Below are 21,624 nucleotides of genomic sequence, written 5' to 3' on the forward strand. Positions count from 1 at the left end.
ATGCAGGTCGACCGAGAGCCGCCGCCGTCTGGTCCGCCATGTCTTTCACACACACCATGCGCGTCATCGGCTTTGTATCCTTCACGCGCATTCCTGGTAGATAAGCCGAGCAAGAAAAGAGTTGATAATCTTGATCTGGCCGAGGCGGACAATGACAAAGGACCGAACCAACAGTACACTGTATACAGCATCGCAGCATGTAGCTGCACCACTCCGACCACCGCAAGGGGCACTAAAGCCTATACTCCCTCATGGAATATGGACGAATGTCTTCCAACATAAGATTTCCTACAGTTCAACACAGCAGAACTTGGAGTCTATGTTCCAGTCACCGTTGTACGATCGGCCGCGCTCTGTGGTAGACAGACGGTAACAAGCGCGAAGTAGAGTTCAGAGACCTCGTTCGTAACACCGAGCTTACAAATTTGCACCAGGGTGTGACACGTTGTTCAAAGCATGATGAGATTTGACTATGCGCCCAGATTGGAGATCTTAACAGCCAGTGCAGAGCCACGACTACGACGCCTCCTTCACGCCATCGACATAAACTTCCACCAGCTCGTTGTAAAAGCACATGTACCCGGCAATTGGAGCGCTTTCGGAAGTCGGATATCGATAGTACCATACCAGATCTCTGTACAATTTTCCACCAATGTTGACGTTGTAGTACTCCGCGCGTCCCTTGTACGGACAGAGCGTTACTGTATTGCTGGGTGTGAGATATTCCCAATTCACGCTCGTGGGTGGCAGATAATGCCTCGTTCTTAGAGTGGTCTCCAAAAGGAATAGAGGACTTGAACTTTCCGCGAGTGTAACACCATCGATGGCTACCCTGACACTACGAGAAGAAGGCAGGATGTCGATGCGCTTGTAGGGGTCTTTGGGATGGCCATAGATCTCCATGTCTTCTTCAAACCATTGATCGACAGCTCTGAAGTCGACTTTCACAAGATCCTTCAGTTCGCCGGTGTTGAAAATCAAAATCCGGTTGCTGTCGCGGTTACCGACCGTCAGAACCCCAAGGTCTGCGCCTCCATTCGTTCCGTCAACGGCAGAGCCACGCAATAGCTTAGCGTTGGAAGTGAAGCTTGATATCGGTACATAGTATCTTGAGCACGGTCAGTATCATGAGGGCCCTCCAAGAAGTTTATCAATAAGTACTGTGGGAAGCGCAGTTCCAGTTCCCAGACATGATGCGCGTTGAGTGTATCGAATGCATATTTTCCATTGAAAAGACCTCGCACACGACGTGCTGTGTGTTCCATCTTGCAAGGTCCGTCTCGAACAAGCTTCTGTGCTAGTCTCACGAGACTGCTTTCGTTAGCTGATTGTTCCCAGATGAGATGGGTAAGCAGGTGGAGACGCAACTCGCTAGTGCTCGCCATATCGAACGGTTTTGGCTTTATTTGGAACGGTGGTCGATTTTAGAACGAATCTATTTTGGAAAGTGGTAGAAAAGATATCATGAACACATGCGGAGGTCTGGTGTGATGATGTAGGCTACTGTGCCGGAAGCGGGGCCGCGCGGTAGGGCAGGAATAGCCGGATGCTTACCAACCTCACCAAGACATCAATCTACCTAGGTACCTTATGCACTGGTCACAGTCTTCGGGTCAGCGACATACATACGGCTTTATTCGTCATCCTCGGGTTTAAGATTCCCAGGTGTCTATACTGAGCTGAGCCCAGAGGCTCCTAGCGCCCTCATTCCGCAAAGTGTTCCTTTCCGAATCCCGTCCCATCATGCCACACTGAGCTCATAGAACTCATTCACTGAACGACAATTCAGCATGACAGTCTACGAAAGACTCTTGGCTTTGTAATACGCCAAGAGACATCCACAAAATCTACATTAGCTCTCTGGTCTCCCTTCCAGTCTTGGCGCTCTCGACACCATCATCCACGTGGATACGATCGCAGTTCTGACCACAAACGGCGCGGCGCTGCAAGTAGTTGCCGCACTTGCAACGGATACAGTCGTCGGTTGAAGTACAAGAGCTGCATGGGTGACCGTTATCACAAGGTAGGCCTTGACGGCGGCAGTTGTCGCACTTGACGACGTGCGCGGCTGGGTTGGAGGTCACACTAAACAGTCAGCCGAACAATACGAGAGACACTAAGAAGGTTTTACATACGAAGCGATGGTGGTAGCACTGCTCAGACCGACAGTGGTCAGCCTAGCTGCCAGTGCAGCTATCTCGACATCCTTTTGACGTGCTTCCGCCCGGGCGTCAACGAGAGCAGCCCCGAGCCTGACAACCTCCGCCTTAAACTTAATGACGCTCGCCTCGACTTCTCGTACGCGCTGCTCGTGTCTTTCGGCCTGCTCGGCACAGCTGTCAGCGCGCGCGCTTTCGCTACGCAGCTGCTCCTGGGTCTGTAATCGGTAGAGGTACTCGTTACTCGCGGTACTCCGAACCTGAGAAAGCTGTTCTCGCAGCTGATCCATGTTGAAAAGAGCACTGTAAGATTAGTGACAGGCTGGTAATATTGACTGCCATATACGGGCACTTACTCATCTCCTTCCATGGGACTACCCACCGGTGAGGGCGAGTCGGCGATGAAGCGGCCTAGCGTGTTGCCACGATCTGTCTCCTACTTCTCACCATCTTGATCCTTCTTGTAGTCTTCATGATAACCTTGATGTGCTGAGTAAGACTGTGTTGGCGACATCGACGCCGAGTGTCGCGGCGAGGCAGATCGGCCGAGAGGTGTGCGCGAGGGCGACTGGAACCTGGATCTAGTCATAGCGAGCTTGGGCGGCGTTGGAAAAATTGAAGTTGCGACAATGGTGAGAGAGGGAGATAGAATCTTGACACAAGGCTGCCAAACAGAATGGGTCCGGGCTCCACAAGCTCAACATATGTTCTGGCTCTTGCGGTGTGTCACCGCCAGGGGCAGAATCTAGCGGACTACACTTGGCTACTGATGCTTGGTGTAAGGGTAAGGTCGTTGCCACTATCCTTCCTGGGAAACTCAAGCTTTTCTGCTATTTCAGCTCTTTGAGAGGATTTTTAGGAGTCTACGAGCTCTTCGAGATGCGATATTTTGTACGCTAGGACAGGTTCATGGGCTTCAATATGCGTATTCGAATGCAATAGAAGCATCCAGATAGCTCTGAGGAATCATTTCGAGATGTCTTATAGTAAGAAGGCGATACAACAGAGGCGTCAAGATCGGTGCAGCTCAGCTGTTAAACATGATTGACTGTTACTGACACAGCTTTAGTAAACATTACTGTTCAATACTCAAAGCGAGCAACTAAGTGCCATGTCGTGTCCTATTACAGACTCGGAAGCTATTTATCACGTACCAGACAAGAAGCAATCACCTTCCTCAAGCCTTTCCACAAGGGAAAAATACTCAATGAAAATGTCCCGTATTCACGATACATACTTGTCTAACACCAAGCTGCACGTGTACGGCGGTGTCTAAGTCAGTGTGCCTGTTACTCGCTTGCGTGGTCGCAACCATCGCCTGCGTGGACCAGACACATCAGCATTGCCACCAAGCCACCAGACGTTGAGTGCGTTATCGAGATAACACAAACAATCGCAGGTCGAACGGACTGTACTGCATGCGAGAAGGCATTGTGAAGGCTGTCAGACCAACATCGAGACATCTCTGGCAGGACGTACCAAGAAGGTAGTTCCTCACACCAACCTCCAGCGCATCGATGTCCAACCAAAAGAACCAAGTAAGGCAGTTGAATTGGCATCGAAGGAGTCATCCTAAGAGTTCGAAGAGACCCTTGAGTGATCCCAAAGCTGGTCGATTGCGGAAAAGCTAGTGACAGTTGGAGGGAAAAAGAGCAAGCTGGAAGGGCAGGCCAAGTTGATATAGGTTCCCAGGGCCGCTAGGAGCTTCGCACACTAACAAGCACGTGACGTCCGTTCCCTGGCTAATCGCCGGTATTGGTGACGGCGAGGTGAAGGGGGAATCTACAAACGGAAAGCAAAAGACAAAAATGGATACTTTGGGCCGTTCTGACTTTTCAGAGCTAGAGAAACAGTGCTGCCTTCGTGTATGAACTCAGCAACGCTCTCTTGAAAGAGGAGAAGGACGCGCACGACTGGGCCAATCTCGACGAGCAGGCAGCGAACGCGATGGATCCAGCTTTCGCCCTGAGACTTGAGGCGGCTGAGAAACAGGTCGCCGCTACACATCTTCGCGCAGTATACGCAGAGAAGAGGCTGGAGGTTGAAAAGAGGTTGCACAAGACCGCGTCAGATGCGCTGATCCTCCAGATCACGAAACAGATGGTTGAGGTTGCGTCTGGTAGCGCGACGCTGTTGCCACAAAAACGCAAACAGGAGCTTTCTGAGTACGTCGGACTTCACAGATCCTAGAGATGCCACTAACAGGAAGACAGGAACTCAGATGGTCCTGCTAAGAAATCCAAACAAGCGATTGTCGTATGCGTCGAGTGCTTCAAGTCCAAGCTCCACAAGCGGTGCGACAGTGATTCCCCATGCTAGCCGTGCAAGTACCTTGGGAAAGACTGCAAGCGCATGCGAAGATGGCTTCCCTGATGAGGCTTTCGTTCGTACCCACCATGTCGCCCAGTCAACCGAGCCGGCCCCGATCATCGCCCCGAAGCCTACTACAGACTGAGTTGAATGTTATATCACGTGGCGAGTGAGGACGTTTGCAGACTACATGAGGGTCTACGGCGCATAGTAGAAATGATGGTGAGGGATGTATACATCTGGCTGCACTATCTGAACAGCGAATGTAATGGCAGAAGTAGACGAAGATACCCAGGTTGCAATAGGAAGTACGCGCGTTTACAAATATACATCCTAGTAGTTGTCTGTACGTTGAGTTAGAAAACTATGCCGAACTCATTCCACCATATAGATTGATTCCACCCCTGAACCATAGCAATACCTCCTTTTCCACGACAAATGTTGCCTTTCTTGACTTGCTCCGACTGAATCTCATAACTCTGGCGACCCACAACCCAACCCCAAAGACACATTTCTCGCGTGATAGGCGCAAATCCAAGGATTTCGAATGTCGGCTGCAGAGCAAATCCAGGCTTCTTCTTGTCCGGGTTGGCCACCATGAATGTGTACGGGGCGCGGAGAGGCGGCATGACCGGAGGATTCTTGGGATCGATGACGGGTTTGGGGAGCATAGGGGGGTTTGGAGCGTTGGCGCGGACGTGCTTTTCACACCATGCGACTCCGGCTATGTTGTAGTCTACTAGAGTTGGGTGGGGCTTATCAGAGCAGGACTGCATCATGGCTACGTCTAGGTCATTGATCGGTGGTACGGCGGGTGCAGAGGAGGCCAGGCCCAAAAGAAGCGATTTTACGAAGTGTTGATACTTCATATCGGCGTCTTTGAGCTGTATCTTCGACTGCTTAGACGGTTTTCTGGTCGTTCAGCAAGATGTATATATTTCTTGCTAGCCAGATCAGTGGTCGTAGTATGAAAGCTTGGTATTCGGCGTACGCGGATCAGTGCAGCAGTGGAGCTGTCGTTATATACGCTATGCATGTCACACTCTGACTGTACTGTCACAGAGTGGTACGCTATGACCTTCTGCAAACATACGCTCCTTTACATACTTCAACATAGTTCATAGCGTTACTTGAGCATGATGTGCATCAGCCTCGATGACTGAGCCCCCAGAAACCATTCATTGCGCGAGTCGCTGGCAGAGTACCATAATCGCGACGCGACGAGATATTCTCTAATGTGTAGTGAAAGACTGTTAACGAGTACGTACCGCTGCGTCCGTGAAAACAACTCAGGAATTCGACGCAGTACTTCTTCCTCTACACCGCTATACTCTCCCGTAGGAACCACAACGTCTTAACCCTCAGTTTACATCTCAACCGCGTCGCAAACGTTAACATGGGCAAAGTCAAGAAGATTATCCGCTCAATGCGTGCTCGGCTAACAACATCAAGCTTTGGAAGGAGCGATGATTCCACGGATTCGTCCATACCTAGTGTGAGGAGCAGATCAAGATCAACTTCCGAGGCCGACGCAACGGTCTGCAGCGGATCACAAATAACAATGATCTCCAACTTGGTATCCGAGGAACCTCTCTGCTCCATCACTGCGACACTGGACAGAACGCTGAGCAACTTTGTTTCCTTCGGAGATCAGGCCAATGGGGACACAGTTCACCTGGACGCACGGGTCGCTCTCCAAGTCAATATTACCATACTGCGTTTCGTCGAGAGGTTACCATTTGATGAGCTGCAACTCGTTGGTCGAGGGTCTACGGTCTCCTTTTCCCCCAACGACAACGACACGATAACTAGTGACTCAAGCTTGTCTTTCGCATGTCGCTCAGCAAGGGAAGTCGAACGCGACCATGCAGCCCGCCGACGTGGACACGATGGGGGCGTCGCGCACGAACAACTCAATCGCGTATTTCCAGAGTCCGCCGAAGGATCGTTCGCCAGATCAAGGGCGCTGAATGTCACTAGTGTGAAAAACAGCATGGTCAATCCGTTGGCAATCCATTCAGTGCGACAATCAGAGCAGGAGTGTACGCAACGGAAACGTAACAACGACGAGAATCCGTTTGGTGGGCTTGCTGGTCCAACGCACCGCGATAGAGTCGAATATTGGCTCATTCACCAAGAAGACTTCAGTATAAAGGCAGAGGCGGATTCTTCGGGTCCGCAATACCGCAACGTTGATCTTTCATTTAGACCGCAAGCGCACATGGATCGCACCCCTTCCTTTACAAGACGGTCGTTTGACTCCTGTGATCTCTTTCTGGAGTCTATTGGTCTTCTGGCCGCCAAGAATGATCGTGAAACGGTTGGTGACGAAGATTTCGACAATCTGCCAGACTGGTCTGATGTAGAGGACGATCCAGAATACAACGTGTTCATCGAGAAGCCGGGGTATCAGCGGTCAGAAAGCGCAACATCGTCTAATTTCACTGCAGAACTGAAAGGTGCGAACGACGAGCTTGTACGATGTCCGCAGCACATGATGAGTGACGAAGAGGCGCTGCCAGATTGGTCGGACTTGGAAGATGAAGCAGAATACAACAAAGCCGAAAAGCAGTCGTTTGCCAGCGACCCCAGTAGTGCAAAAGGCGTGCCAGATTTGATTATGCCTGCAGTATACTTGCCATGTTGAATTCCAGGTGTCGCAGAGGGCGATGAAGTCACGTCGAGAACAGGGTCAGAGCAGGAAGGAAGCTCATCAGAGGAGTCGTGGGATACCAAGACGGCGACTATTCCAGATTTGGCCACTAGCGGATTCGCGTTGTGGTCAGGAGCTGGGCTGGACTCGCGCAGTACGACGGTTCAGGGCCAATGCGCGCCATCGTCGTTGTCGACACCTCCACCCAACACGAACGGACTACTTAATGTGCCGGTGACGTCGCCCACCTGCCCATTGCAATTCGCCTGCCCTCGTCGTCGTCTCTGCTGACAGTGACTCTCCTGACCCCCCGGGCGACCGCAGACCCCCCCCACGGCCGCAGCGACGGCACCATGTTGAAACCGCTGGCTGGCCGTTTGGCACGGCGGCCATGGAGATTCCTCTTCCCCGGCCTCCTGATCTTCTTCTTCATATACACCCTCTCGCATCGGAGAGCATCACATCCGCAGGCGCCCGTCCACAAAGCAAAGACAAAGTCGTTTTTCCCGCCCCTCGAGACCAAAGCCGCCAATTCCATCGAGCTCGACTACTGCCAGAATTTCCCTACAAAGCTGCTCGAAGAGGTGCAGGTCGTCCTCAAGGTGGCCTCAGACGGCGCACACGAGACCAAAGCACACCTCAGCACCGTATCGAGCTGCATCACAAACCTCATCATCGTGGGTGATCGGGAAGAGCGATTGGGCGACCGCCATGTTATCGACATCCTTGCCGAACTCCCCAAGAGCTACCAAAAGGACAACGTCGACTTCCAAATCTATGTCGAGCACAAGAAGGCACACGAAGGTGGGGAGACGGTCAAGGAGCAGCAGCGGTCCTTCAAGCTCGATCGCTTCAAGTACCTGCCCATGGTAGATAAGGCATACATGACAAACCCCTCGGCAAAGTGGTTCGTCTTCATTGAGTCGGACGTCTACTTCTTCTGGGATACCCTGTTCCGTCTGCTTAGCCAGCTCGACGCCTCGCAACCACACTATCTGGGTGAACCGCACAAGGGATCCGAGGGCCGTCAGTTTGCCTATGGGGGCGCAGGCTTTGTTCTCTCCCAGGGTCTCCTCAAGCAATTGATTCCAGCCAAGAGCCCAGGCTCGAATGATATCCCGCGTGAGAACCGACTAGGCGTCAGGTACGAGCAGTGGGTCAAGGAGGAGCAGCGCGGCGACGCTGTGCTTTCCTACGCCATCCAAAACGCTACTGGACACAAGCTCGAGGCCATGTACCCGACCTTTGCAAGCGACAAGCCCAAGGATGTCACGACCACACGTGACAAGTGGTGCGTCCCCATGCTCTCGCTGCATCAGCTCAAACCCCAGCAAATGGAAGACTTGTGGAGATGGGAGAGGACACGGCCATACAATACTGTAAGTATCCCGCGGGCTCCAAGTTTTGGTATGCAACTCGGCTAACACTACTGCGCAGAAACCATTCACATACTCGTCGTTCCTATCCTACACGCACAACTTCCTGTCACAGGGTCCCTCGAAGGAATGGTGGGACAACCTCTCGCAAGCGCCCGTCCCCAACGACCGCCCCGCGCACCGCAATGCTGGCTCGTGCGGATCAGAATGTGCTAATGATGGCAACTGCCTGCAATGGTCTTACTCTCAAACCGTGTGCCGTCATGCCGACTACATCAGGCTTGGGGATGCTGTAGACAGGGAGAACGGCGGCCAAGGAGAGTTTGTCAGTGGTTGGGATACCGGAAAGCTACGTAACATGGGCTTCGGTGTTGAGAGCGAAAACGGCCAGAGACAATTCTACGAGGGTTGCATCGAAGCCACATGGCTGACCCCGCAGCAAGTGTAGACATGTAATTGGTCGGCAGTGTATAAAGGCGAGCTTGCATTCAAGACCAGTGGCACATAGGGAGGCGTTGCGGTTGCGTTTGCTTGTCACCACGTTCATGCATGGCGTTCTGGGTTGGCACAACATTTTGGATACGTGGAGTGTCGAGAGCAGCGCGTTGAGGAAGCGCCATGTTGACAGGAAGATGGGAATAATGCTGATGGACCTCTTGGGCGACCATAATATGAACAGAGTTTGAGCATGGACTCAGGGCATAAATTCACCAGGCGCAATGATACCGCGGGTGTTAGAACTGTACTGCAAAGGATAATAGCACACATCTTCTCACCGAGCCCGATGTCCCTTGCATGTACAATGGATATTCGTCAAGCCATGGAGTTGATGACGATTTTGACCAAGCCGGTACAAAAGTTCAGGCGGTGGCCGGAGTATCAACGTCCCGCAATACCGCAGGTAAAGAAATAAACTTCTTCCGCTTGGGCCAGCTGATCGCCGCTGAACGGCCGTTTGCACTTCTCACACACCCTGACAAGACAGGATACTACCATGTTAAGATCACGCCCAGCATCGCGAACGACTCTAGAGCCACGTCGATTACATCGCCGTCCCTCAATGCTGGTTCAGATCATTGCGACTCGGTCGCATTCCCGGTGTTGATGAAACTTGGCTGCAATGGTGTGTTTGACGGCGCCATTCGGTCGCTTTTTGGAAATGTCGGAGTGCGCTTTTGGTCCGCGCATGAAATTGCGCTGCGAGCAACGAAGACTGCACGTAGTAGTCGAGATGGAAAACGGTACAAAGAAAAGTTGGGCTGAAGAACAATGACTACAGAAGATCGACCCTGTCGTTTGTCGGCGAAATGCTTTGCTTACTGCCTTTAATCCTCTTGATTGACGAAGGTATCGGGATGCCGGACCGTCCGGTAGTTAACTACATAGCAGCCGTGCACTTTACCCCACATCCTGGTTGAGGAGCCTCATGACAGTAGTGTCCCAGCTATATTTCACCTATATTGATGCGGCCTTACCCTGACGTCGTCGGGCCTACTATAGAATATTCCATCGTTCTTCCCCTTCCCCTGCTATTGGTTAACTGGCCCATTCTTTGCAGTGACCCAAATGAAGGGCGCAAACATCCCTTATTTCGGAGCGTGGGAAATGCCGGACGCGTTGGCACCGCAGTGTCCATCTAATACGCGAACGGGCTGGGATGGCGTTGGGGTAGATACATGTTCAGTCATACGTTTTAGAGTTGTATAAAGAGTTGTCTCCACCTGCCATTTGGTGTCTCATCCACTTCAAGCGCATCCACAGTCTCGACGACATTCTCTAACCATCGCCATGTTCACTCAGTCGTTCCTTACTCTGGCCTCAGTTGCCTCTGGCGCACTGGCTGCGCCATACCTTCACCCCCACCCCCACGCCAATGCCGTTCGCGCTGAGCCCAAGTGCCCTATCGTTTTCGATGGTCGTGTCCCTGTCAACACCACACCCACCTTCTTCGACTCGGCTTCTACCAACACCATCTTCAACGCCGACTTCGTCAAGGGTAACAACCTGACCTGGTCGCAAATTCTCAAGTTCCCCAACGAATCATCGCGCTTCGACGGCGACAAGTTCAAGGCTGTAGAGGTCACCATCTCCGACGAGTCCATCTTCCAGAAGCAGCAGGGTTTCCGCCGTGCAGGCCTCCAGTTCCTCAAGGATGCCGCTGATGGCGAGGGAGGCAAGGGTGTCAAGACCCTCCACTTCAGCGTCAAGCAGGACCCTGCCAGGCCCTTGAACCTCACCCACGAGTACCTCAACGTCTGGCACGAGGCTGCTGACTTCAGCAACAACCAGATTCAGTTCCAGACTGGATCTCTCATCGGAAAGAGCGACGCCGACAAGAACCAGTTCAAGATTCTTGACCGCGACAGCAAGTTCCTCTGGAGCGTCCCGATCGACCAGACTCAGTGGCAAAACTTTGCCCTGAAGCTCGACTTCAACGCCAAGTACGTTTATTCACCTACTACAAATTGATCATTGTGGTACTAACAAGACCTTTAGCAAAACCACCATCTTCTACTCTGCCGGCCAGGCCCCACTGAAGCAGGTCGCTGGTCCCCTCACTGTCAACCTTCAGGGTGGCGGCCAATACCAGATGGGCATACTCAAGAAGCCCACTGGCACATCTGATGTTGCCAACGCTGGTTTCCAGGAGGCCAACCTTGACGAGGGCCAGATCTACGGTGGTCTATTCCTTGAGGACTCTATCAACGGCTGTGTTTCGCTCTAAGTGCACTGTCAGACGCAGATGCATTGGTGGGGTTGAATAGTGGTTGTATATAGTGGGAAGTGAACCTCGTACATATCCGTGTGGTTTTAGTTTGCGCGGTCTGTGGCCTGATTGAATCGCATGGAATTCATTTCTTCGTCAGATGTGCAGTACACATTACGGAACATCTCTCTCAATTTGTGGTCCTTTTCCAGACATCGTTGCTTTCCTATGTCGAGGTATCGAGGTTGCCCAGGCTCGTGTCGCAGTATCGGAGATCCCCGGCATTGTGATAATATGGCACCGCGGACCGCATTGACTCACAACGCATAGCTGGCCCGAGTCCACTAAAGCCACGAATGACGGGGCGACTTAGTACGACGATGTTGAGAAACTTGAGTTTGGGAAGAAGTGCCGTTTAAGGTCCAGAATATTGCCTGCCTATCCTGGGCTAGCGTGCTCATTGGCGGAATGATGGCATCACTCATGTCGACTTACCGATCTAGCCCACCGAGATGACTCCACCGCAACCGGCCTACAAAATGTAGTCCCCTCCCACCAACAGTGTGACAGCTATTCACACGCAAATCATAGTCACAATGTCAAACACAATCAACGGCAAGGAAGTCGCGCCGTCAATCGACGTGAAAAACCTCAGCTATGCCTTCCCAGATGGCTCAAGTGGGCTGAAGGATGTTTTCCTAGACCTACCACCTGGTAGCAGGACACTTCTGATCGGAGGTATGCAACAACAAGAATGGATCTCAAAAGGGTTCAGCTGACAGTTCCAGCCAACGGTGCGGGTAAAACCACACTTCTCCGCCTCCTCTCCGGCAAGCGCATGGCCCCCTCCGGTACCGTCCACATCGCGGGCATCGACCCCTTCAAGATGGGCCTTGAGGGTGTGACCTATCTTGGTCTTGAGTGGGTACTCAACCCCATTGTCCGTACCGATATCGACGTGCCCACACTTCTGTCCTCCATTGGCGGCGATCACTACACCGAGCGCCGCGACGAGCTCGTACGCATACTTGATATCGACCTCAGCTGGCGCATGCACGCCGTATCAGATGGCGAGAGGAGACGTGTACAACTCGCCATGGGTCTGCTGCGACCGTGGACCATCTTGCTGTTGGATGAAATCACAGTTGATCTAGATCTGCTGTCGCGTAGCAACTTCCTCAACTTCCTGAAGAAGGAGACAATGGAGCGTCCATGCACTATCGTGTATGCGACTCACATATTGGACAATCTCGCCACATGGCCTACACATCTCGTGCATATGAGCTTAGGCAAGGTCAAGAAGTGGGGTAGCGTCGAGGAGATGGACGTCAAGGTCGAGCAGGGCGAGCGCATGTACACTGGAAACAGTCAATTGGGTGAGCTGGTGTTGAAGTGGCTACAGGAAGACCTGACAGAGAGAGGACCAAGAAATGGAAAGGGTGAGGGAGCGGCATACCAGAGTCTAGAGGGTAAGGGCGGTTATGGAGCTGAGAAGAGGGTGGAAGACAAGTGAGAAAGAAGTGGAAAAGAACATATTCTCGACGCGCTTCAACAATGCGCGTCGACGGAGTTTCAACAGGCGTTCGGGCGGCACTCAACGATGATACCCCATCAGATTCAACAACGACAATTCATTCGTACCAATATTCCAAAGATATCTGAACAAATCCATGAATTCAAGTTTCTGGCAACCTTGTACATTTTCTTGCTTTTCAACTTCTGAATCCCTTCAGTAGTCGTGCTGTGCTTCGATCTGTCTAAACGGGAGATTTCCAAGGGATCGGCTTCCTGGATGGTTGTGCTAGCGTCGAAGAGGAAAAGCGCATCCCCGCTCTACGCTAACCAGCATTTTCGGCAACTCAGTCATTCGAGACGCTTTCAACCAACCCTTCGAATGCATGTTACGGTTCGCAAGAGCATTCAGTAGGTACAACATGGCCCAAACGCCGCGCAAACCCCTAATCACTATTGTGGGTGCGACAGGTACTGGCAAATCAGATGTAAAGCCTATGTTGCTCATTTAGACCATGTCTTGCTGACCACAGTAGGTAGTTGGCTGTGGAGATTGCGCGAAAATACAATGGCGAAATTATCAACGGAGATGCTATGCAACTGTACCGCGGGTTACCTATCATCACCAATAAGATAACGCAGGATGAGACGAAAGGTGTGCCTCACCATCTCCTCGGCTGCATAAGTCTTGAAGAAGAAACTTGGACTGTAGGGAAATTCGTGGGCGAGGCTTTAAGAACAGTATGATCAGAGAGAACTCTTTTCCGGAAGAACACTGACGTATCTAGATCGACGAAATTCGAAGTCGAGGCAAACTACCGGTCTTGGTCGGTGGCACTCATTACTACACACAATCACTCTTGTTCCAAGATGCGCTGGCAGATGAGCCGGAGCTGAACTTGAACGAGAATAGCCAGGCTCTTCCGATACTAGAAGAGCCTACCGATGTCCTGCATGAGAAGCTTAGGGAAGTTGATCCTATCATGGCCGACAGGTGGCATCCCAACGAGCGGCGCAAGATTCAGCGGTCACTTGAGATATACTTGAGAACAGGCAAACCAGCGTCGCAACTCTACAAGGAACAAAAGCTTCAACGCGACATTCTTGCTGCTCAAACAGATGGCGCGGCATCTGACAGTCTTCGCTTCGAGACCCTGATATTCTGGGTGCACGCAAACAAGGATGTGCTGCATCGTCGTCTTGATGGCCGTGTTGATAAGATGATCGCACGAGGCCTTCTGTCTGAGGTTGAGGAACTGAGCAGCTTCCGCGAACGCCACGAATCCAGTACGGGCGCCACTATCGACCAGACTCGCGGCATTTGGGTATCTATAGGATACAAGGAGTTTTTGGAATACCAAAGCGCTCTTTCCGATGATGCGAAGATGGCCCCTGAGCTAGAGAAGCTTAAGAGCCTAGCCGTCGAGAAGACACAGGCTGCCACCCGCCAATATGCCAACCGGCAGATCAAATGGATTCGGATCAAGCTCCTTAATGCGTTGTTTGGCGCAGGCCAGAAGGACAACACATTCCTAGTTGATGGTTCTGACATATCGCAATGGGAGGATAAGGTCGTAAAGCCTGCCACAGCCATCACCGAACAATTCCTCTCTGGCCAGCCACTGCCACCGCCCTCATCACTATCACCAGTTGCAGCTGAAATGCTGACGCCAAAACGCGAGTACGATTTGGGACAGCGACCAGACCTTTGGCAAAAGAAGGTCTGCGAAACATGCGGTACAACATCTATTACCGAGAATGACTGGAATTTACACCGCCAAAGCCGCGCCCATCGACGAGCAGTAGGTATGAGAAAGAAGCAAGAGAACGCTTCAAAGATGCGAAAAGGTGGCGCCGAAGATCCAAAAGCAGAGGTTGTTGATGTTCTCGAACACTACCTGGAAACCTTTCCTATGGAACAAGAGCTCAAATGAGGGGTGAGCTGATATGCCGGCTTTATGCTACCACCCTAGCGCGCAATCTTCAAGTCTCAGCATGAACACCCACAGGTGCCCACAGGATAGACGTTACAGTCGGCACACCCAGCATCCACAGCAACATTCGGCGCACAAGCCGCATCGCTTCCACACGTCAACCAACCACCCGAACCCCCATTCTTGGCCAGCCAGCACCACTCTCCTTTGCTTCCACACTGCCCGTTCCAGCAATAGCCGTTCTCGCAACCGTAGTTGCGCACAGCGCAGGATTGCGCGCTGACATCTGCGAGAGGATGGGGCTGCTCGAGAGCCTGGATGGTGGCGGCAGCACCAAGAGATGCGATGATAGCGGTGAATCTCATGGCTTCGGTTGGTCTGTTGACAGCATCAGTCATGACTTGGACGTTGAAGCGTTTTGAATGTCTAGGAGCGGCACTTACTACTTTGAGGGTGTCGATGATCTTGTACCTAGGGTAAGGTTTGGAATGTTGATTCGTATGCTTCTGAAGGACAAAGCAGTGATAGTTGCTGTATGATTCTCTTGCTTTCTTCTTGTTCTTATATACCTCTCTCGACACCCTTGCCAAACCCCAACTGTCAAGTAACCCATTCAACCTGTCCAGCGCTCACTCTACACCGATTTCCGTGCATCCAACGATGCAGTACTGGTAATCTAGTGTAACGACGATTAATATCCATGAAAATCATACGAAGCGGTGTAGATGATTTCACGATATTCTTGCTCGTTCATCAGGAAGCTGACGTTCAACGCTGTTACACTGCGGTTGTATGCTTACATGGGTATAAGTACCGTAACCAATCGGTTCTCTCAAAGCCACGAGACACTCCACCTCATACGATATCATGTTCACCATTTCGAATATACAATGAGATTTGTGTATATTACTGCTACGTCTCAGCTTACACGGAGTCGACCTTCATGTTGTACCTTGATGAATATCGACGTGTTTGACACCTCAATATTCCAGAGCGCGCCTGCCTTAGCATCTCAACGCGCCTCTCACTCTCACCTCGGATACACAGCTACCCAAATTCCGCGGTGAATATGTTCAGTTGTAGCCTAAATGATGACGCACTACGACTTCTCACCTCTCCCTTGCATGACTAGCATTATTCTGTTGGTCGAGCTCTATCATATTCGCATGTCTGGTGAAAGTTACAGCTAGCACCGCGTCCGCTCGTTCCTTTTCTTACCAGCTCGGACTTACACACTCACCTACAACACTCCGAGTAGACAGAATGAAGCTCTCTTGGATTCTATTGATCGCAAGTCTCATTGTACTCGGCGCGACTGAGTATCTACAGAATCTCACTAATGACAACGCCGTCATTGACGGTGACGTCAAGGCTCTTGGGCACCAGAAGCTTGCCTTTAGAGGCGGTACAGACTCCGACCCCGACGACGATTCTGATGATTCTGACGACTCCGACTCCGATGACGAAGACGAGGATGATGATAATGATGATGGCTACACAAACCCTGCTACCGACAAAGTCTGGTTTGAATCACAATGTCGAGGAGCAAAGCTTATGTTTGCGTCTACTCAAAATCCGCCGGAAGCTATTCGATTCGTGAGTCCTTTGACGTCTCCCTGGGATGGTGATATGAAGCACGAGCTTGCGACATGGGGTTACAAAGAAGATGTTTCTGACCCTGATGGCGAATGTGAAATCGGTGCACTCCAGCCAATGCTCGATGAGCTAAAACTTTCCAAAGTCAATAATCTTCACGGCGGACCAAACCATTGTTTCTCTGTATTTCACGCCGAAAGCGATATCGTGGAAAAAGATCCACAAGGGAGAATGCCACCTCGAAAGAAGCAGTACTATACTGCCAATGGTCGTAGATACAGGGTGAGCTTATTCTCGAAGTTCTTCTGTTGTCTCTCTACTGACACCTTCCCACATCTAGGTCACAACGGCCTATGCTACCATCATCATCAACCCGCAAGCTGGTCTAATCTACTTCCTTCGGCGCGGCTCTGCCGTCAAAGAGGCCCGTGATCTATGGCGTATACGCAAAGGAGACCCAGTTCCGTCCGATGAGTTGCCAGCTTTACGTGCGAGTTCAGACCTAGCATGGGGGTTCTGGAATCGAGTAAGGCGCGATAAGCTGGCAGAAATTCATGGCTTTGTGTCCATGCTCATAACCAACGGCGAGACGCGGAGAATCATCGATAGGATACTGAGGGAGCAAGAATTAGACAGGGTACCCCTCTGGCCGGGAATCGACGTCAATATGAACACCCCGCAGTATATGGCTCTTCTGGGTACGTTCGCGTGTTACACCTCTTTCCGATACTTCTTTTCAAGGTCTCGCGTGCCTCGAGTTCTGAATTGAACTAACAATGTACTCTTAGGAAGTCCAAACGGTAGAGCAGTAGGTTACTTTCTTGCTCAACATAAAGCACAGATAGGTGGCAATCGTTGCGTCAAGACCATCCGCATTTTCCGTGGAGACGCGATGACAGAAATGCCTAATTTACTCTTCGCCGTTGAATGGGCGCCATCTCCACCAGCAAATGCACCAACGGATCCAGTGGAGGAATGGTTACCCTATCCAGATGATGGTATGGGGGTTCTCACAGATATTCAAGTAGGTAATGTAGTCAAGAGGAGTGACGATGGAAGGAACATGTTGAGGAGTCACAAAGTTTGGGTCAAACTGTAATGTCTGGGGTTTCTCCCATTTTATCAAGCGGAATTCCGAAGAGCCAACTCTCTGTATGTACTGTTGATGTTTTGCAGAAAACCAGCTCTCAAGATGTTATCCCATCGTATCCACTCTGTATCGTCTCGAGTTGCTGAGCATAATATTTCATTCAGATAACCAGAGTAGCACCCCTAGCTCTCACTCAGATACTGGAAGTTTTTCTCGATACTCTTTTTAGTGCAGTTGGAACACCTAGCACGATCTTTCTTCCCGAATAACTTGCCACGCTGAGAGTGAAGTGCAACGTCTGCGGCGAAGGTCGGGTAAGCAAGGAGCCATTTTTCGAAATTTTTGGTGTCGAGGAGGTCGTTGTGCTGTTCGAAGATGACAGCGGTGATGAGGCATCCCATAGGTTCATCAGCTTCGACCTCAGTACCGTAGTGAGCCTTGATCGAAGTGGCGAGTATGTCTCCTCGGTTTTTGACAGCGCACATGAGAACGATCTTGACATCTTCTGCTGCCGATTCGAAGAGTTTTCCGACATCGTACTTATCAGCGACCGCGTAAATTCCGAACGGGATAAGAACGCGCTTGTTGTGGTCGCTGCCTGCCAGCTTAGCGATCTGGCCTTTATCGTAGATACCGGTGTAGATGAACTTGAGGAGGAATTCGAAGCATTCAGGATTGTCCTCGTGTAGTTCTATAGTGCCCTCGGATGCTTCCTGAGACAATAAGTATGTTGTCTTGAGTGATCATAAGACATTTTCTGACCTTAAAACTACCGGTAAAGGCATTGAGAAAGTAGCCAGATTCGAGGCACAGTACAGCTTTATGGGCATGGTACTCGCGCGTCTTGCCTTCATATACTTGCTTGATCTTGACATCTGAGAGAGTGGGGTTGTTGAACATCCTGTAGTCAAGTTATTTTTCGGCGCTCGGAGAGCTAGCAGGTTTTGCTTACTTAGCGGTTGCTCGTGTTGATCCAGCCATGGCGAGTAGTTGACCAGGAAGAGTCACAGCTAAGGGTTGCAATAATTGGATAATTTGTGTGCACAAAACGAAATTTGCACCTAGATAATCGAGCACTTGCACCAAATAGGTTAGCGGAGACTGTCGCGGTGTAAGCGCGGTAGATTAATGCATCCGATGAGTGAGTGAATGATGAAAATGAGAGAATAGCCACAAAACGTTTGGAGAGACTGATTCTGCCTCAAGAAACCTGACCTCATGCCGCCTGCAGCTTGCTGTCTATATCCGGAGTTATTCCCCGAAAGCGAGTCGTTTGTTCTTCAACTATGAGAAAGATGCTCCATTTACCACAGCATCTGTTGGTCTAGTGGTATGCGCTGTGGGAAGCCCAAAGCACGCAAAAGTCCCCAATAAGCTAGCCAAGCCATTGTAAGATGTCAGATAGCCGTCTGTAGCTCGCGCATGGATGCTCGGCCTTACAGTCTGGAGATACGGATACTCTCCTTACAGTCCATCCAGTAAGCGAAGCGAGACCCCTTTCTGCGAATGGCCTCAAGATTGGCGGCTGACTTTACCTGGAATTGGTGGCATGTGACGATGGTGGACCCTAAAGTCGAAGCGAAATGCTTCTTGCGTTGTAGGTGGAGCGCGATATCTGCAGCGTCGCAGCAGCGAGTGTAGGGTAATGCAGCATGGTAGTTTCGAACACGTCTGTGCGAATACGATTGACGTATTTGGGCTCAACAAACATAGATGCAATGAGGCGGCCCGTTTGTGTATTGATTTCAGGTTCGTAGTCGTAATATCGACAGACGATCGTGTAGACAAGACCCCAGTCGGCCCTGGGGTCGAGAAGAGGCCTCTTTGGACCCTCATATACGGCCATGTAGAGTCTCGGGACGTCATACTTATCGGCGAGAATATGAATAATATTGATGGCAAGAAGACTGCGTTCGGTCATATCTCCAGCAGGAATCATATCATTAGCAGCAAGCTTGTCGAAGGCAGTCTTGCCGTAGTGTTCAGAGTATGTGGACTTGAGCATGAACTCAAAGACATGGAAGCAATCATCATGTAGCTCGATGAAGCTATCGGTTGTCTCCTAGAAATGCAGTCGGTCGATGAGCAGGTGTGACAATGGCGTGGCCACGGAATATCTTGAGATTGCCCGTAAACGCGTTGAGAAAAGATCAAGACTCCTTGCCCAGAATCGCTGTATGCACATAGTATTCGCGCACTTCATCGTCACCGCTATCAATCTGCTTGATCTTGAGGTCAGAGAGTGCAGGGTTGTTGTACAGTCTTCGCAGAATCAATGAGATGATAGCCTTAACTAGCGCTGGTTACTTACATCGCTGAAGACCTGCTGTACGTATCGTCCAGGATAGTACTAGTCTGCAACCCCCAGAGTATTATGATCCAGAAAGACCTTGGAGCAGAGTGATGCAGGTCGAAGGAAAGAATGATCAAAGGTACCTCGATAGTGCTAGTAGTCTCTGCCAAGCCCATAATGTACACAAGCGGCGATTGAGCATGTAAATGTGACATTGTGGCGCACCATGCTATTGCCGAACCAAATCACTCAGTGTAGATTGCCCTCACAAGACCTTTCCATGTCTGAGGCGTGCTTTTTTGAAACCTGACACGCGTGAGGTATCCTGATGAACCACGAACGCTTCCTATGGTGTCAGAGTAGCCGCCAAGTAAGGTAGCCCTGAATGAAAGGCAATGTCAGTATACAAAGCGGGTGTCATCGAACTCGAAAAGAGACTCAGAATTAAGAAGATGAAAGCCGAAATTCTTCAAAGTAGGGGCAAATTGGTATAGAACACTATGATAATATATACTACTCGAATTCGACCGATTGCTGGACGGACGCATACCAGGCCCTGCGTCGCTTGGAGGTCTACACGACTTTTCAACTCACTTGACACTTGAATGCGCGGCTTTCTCGATCCCTAATGTGAAAGTACGCTCACAAGTCGTCAATGAGCGGGCTAAGACCTTGGGCAGTGCCGATCTTATCTTCGTAAAAGAACCTTCGCCTTTCGACATTGTTACGATCTGCCATCCACGTCGCGAACGCAGGAGCATCTGTGCCAGGCTGCTGGAGGATGGGCTCCGCACCCTTACCCGCTGGGATGTCCTCGCGAACACTCCAACTGCCACCGGTTTGGTGTTCGTCGCTGAGCATGAAACTATGCAGCAGCTTTGCGCCTTCGGGATGTGGTGCCTTCTTCAAGATGGCGCCGGTCTGAGCCCAAGAGGTAAAGTTGGCATCGTTGGGTAGTGAATATCTAATTGGTAGCTGGTCTGTGAATGAAGAGCCTCCAGTAAAGGTTACTGCGCTGCTGCTGTTGGCGGCACGAACGAGCGCTCCAGGGGTTGCTGTGCCGCGTACCCAGCGAGGGTTGTTGGCAAGCAGCGCGTCAAACCATTCCTGGCCAAGCTCCTGTAGGCTAGAGATGTTATTACTTGATTTGTATACGAAGTAGGAGGGAATAAACTTACATGAGCTCGAACTGGTATAGTACTGCATCATCATCGTTGGGGTAGGTCAGAACAATCTTGTCCTTGAACTCGGGCTTGGTAAAGTCTTGGTACGATGTCGGGAGCGTACTAGTCTTGTTCATGTTGGCGGAGATTCTATTGTTGTATCAGCTCGTGGAACAGATGGTAGTTTGGAGAGTATCCTACCCCCAGTTGAAGATGAGCAATCCACTGTAGGCTGCATCCGCGTCCTTGAACACAGGGTATACCTTGTCGAAGTTCAATGGCGCGTAGTTCATCAAAGCACCTTCTTTTTTCCAGCGTGGATAATCGTGCAGCGTTTGCAGGATAATGCTATCAACGTAAACATTGTCGGCTGCTAGCTGATCATCAAGATTGCCGTCGTGGTACTTGGATAGATCGACAGTGACGTTGAGCGTCATGTTGGGGAACCTTGTTTCGAAGGCGGTTTTCAACCCATTCTGTTGGGTTTTCTCATCACCGCCATGCCAAAGAGTAACGACGCCACCTTCGGCAAGAGCTGCTTTGTAGATCTCATCAATGCTGCGTGTTTCACGCTCGAAAGTCTTGTTTGGGGCATAAGCTGCTAGAGAGGCTCCGGCAAAGAGTGCCAGGCTGGAGAATGTAGAGCGCATGATGGTTTGCGTCGGTCGATTGCTGAAGTGGTGGCGCAGTCACAATCGAGGCACAGCATACCTACATCTTATACTGAAGAAAACTCTACTCACAGACCCTTACGCTAACGATGCTATCACTACAGATTGATTACGATCACTGTCTCCTGTTCTGCTTGAGTAATCGCGGAATTGTTCCAGC

The 21,624-nt window shown here is 50.9% G+C and overlaps 7 protein-coding genes across 7 annotated transcripts; 5 read left to right on the forward strand and 2 right to left on the reverse strand.

Annotated features, from left to right (window-relative positions):
- Positions 1-516: 516 nt before the first annotated feature.
- On the reverse strand, positions 517-5,338 carry GT037_001819 (uncharacterized protein; the record flags this gene model as incomplete). The annotated part of the gene is made up of 6 exons (XM_038926866.1): positions 517-1,108; positions 1,162-1,400; positions 2,058-2,085; positions 2,136-2,462; positions 2,516-2,570; positions 4,891-5,338. The coding sequence occupies 6 exons, from the start codon at positions 5,336-5,338 to the stop codon at positions 517-519; spliced, it is 1,689 nt and encodes a 562-aa protein (XP_038790158.1).
- GT037_001820 (uncharacterized protein) lies at positions 3,677-4,478 on the forward strand (the record flags this gene model as incomplete). The annotated part of the gene is made up of 3 exons (XM_038926867.1): positions 3,677-3,697; positions 4,005-4,324; positions 4,373-4,478. 3 exons carry the CDS (start codon positions 3,677-3,679, stop codon positions 4,476-4,478), a joined length of 447 nt encoding a protein of 148 aa, XP_038790159.1.
- A 527-nt stretch (positions 5,339-5,865) lies between the features above and the next one.
- Positions 5,866-8,946, forward strand: GT037_001821 (glycosyltransferase family 31 protein; the record flags this gene model as incomplete). Its single annotated transcript, XM_038926868.1, has 4 exons — positions 5,866-7,060; positions 7,124-7,276; positions 7,447-8,501; positions 8,560-8,946. 4 exons carry the CDS (start codon positions 5,866-5,868, stop codon positions 8,944-8,946), a joined length of 2,790 nt encoding a protein of 929 aa, XP_038790160.1.
- A 1,340-nt stretch (positions 8,947-10,286) lies between these two features.
- On the forward strand, positions 10,287-11,223 carry GT037_001822 (uncharacterized protein; the record flags this gene model as incomplete). The annotated part of the gene is made up of 2 exons (XM_038926869.1): positions 10,287-10,939; positions 10,995-11,223. 2 exons carry the CDS (start codon positions 10,287-10,289, stop codon positions 11,221-11,223), a joined length of 882 nt encoding a protein of 293 aa, XP_038790161.1.
- Positions 11,224-11,801: 578 nt separating this feature from the next.
- Positions 11,802-14,651, forward strand: GT037_001823 (trna isopentenyltransferas-like protein; the record flags this gene model as incomplete). Its single annotated transcript, XM_038926870.1, has 5 exons — positions 11,802-11,943; positions 11,994-12,714; positions 13,133-13,175; positions 13,258-13,458; positions 13,506-14,651. 5 exons carry the CDS (start codon positions 11,802-11,804, stop codon positions 14,649-14,651), a joined length of 2,253 nt encoding a protein of 750 aa, XP_038790162.1.
- Positions 14,652-15,914: 1,263 nt separating this feature from the next.
- On the forward strand, positions 15,915-17,346 carry GT037_001824 (uncharacterized protein; the record flags this gene model as incomplete). The annotated part of the gene is made up of 3 exons (XM_038926871.1): positions 15,915-16,529; positions 16,588-16,945; positions 17,036-17,346. The coding sequence occupies 3 exons, from the start codon at positions 15,915-15,917 to the stop codon at positions 17,344-17,346; spliced, it is 1,284 nt and encodes a 427-aa protein (XP_038790163.1).
- A 173-nt stretch (positions 17,347-17,519) lies between these two features.
- GT037_001825 (uncharacterized protein) lies at positions 17,520-21,443 on the reverse strand (the record flags this gene model as incomplete). The annotated part of the gene is made up of 8 exons (XM_038926872.1): positions 17,520-18,050; positions 18,100-18,238; positions 18,290-18,398; positions 19,108-19,399; positions 19,521-19,599; positions 20,277-20,756; positions 20,809-20,943; positions 20,995-21,443. The coding sequence occupies 8 exons, from the start codon at positions 21,441-21,443 to the stop codon at positions 17,520-17,522; spliced, it is 2,214 nt and encodes a 737-aa protein (XP_038790164.1).
- Positions 21,444-21,624: the final 181 nt, after the last annotated feature.

The sequence above is a fragment of the Alternaria burnsii genome (genome assembly GCF_013036055.1).
Source record: "Alternaria burnsii strain CBS107.38 chromosome Unknown 750, whole genome shotgun sequence".
NCBI lineage: Eukaryota > Fungi > Ascomycota > Dothideomycetes > Pleosporales > Pleosporaceae > Alternaria > Alternaria burnsii.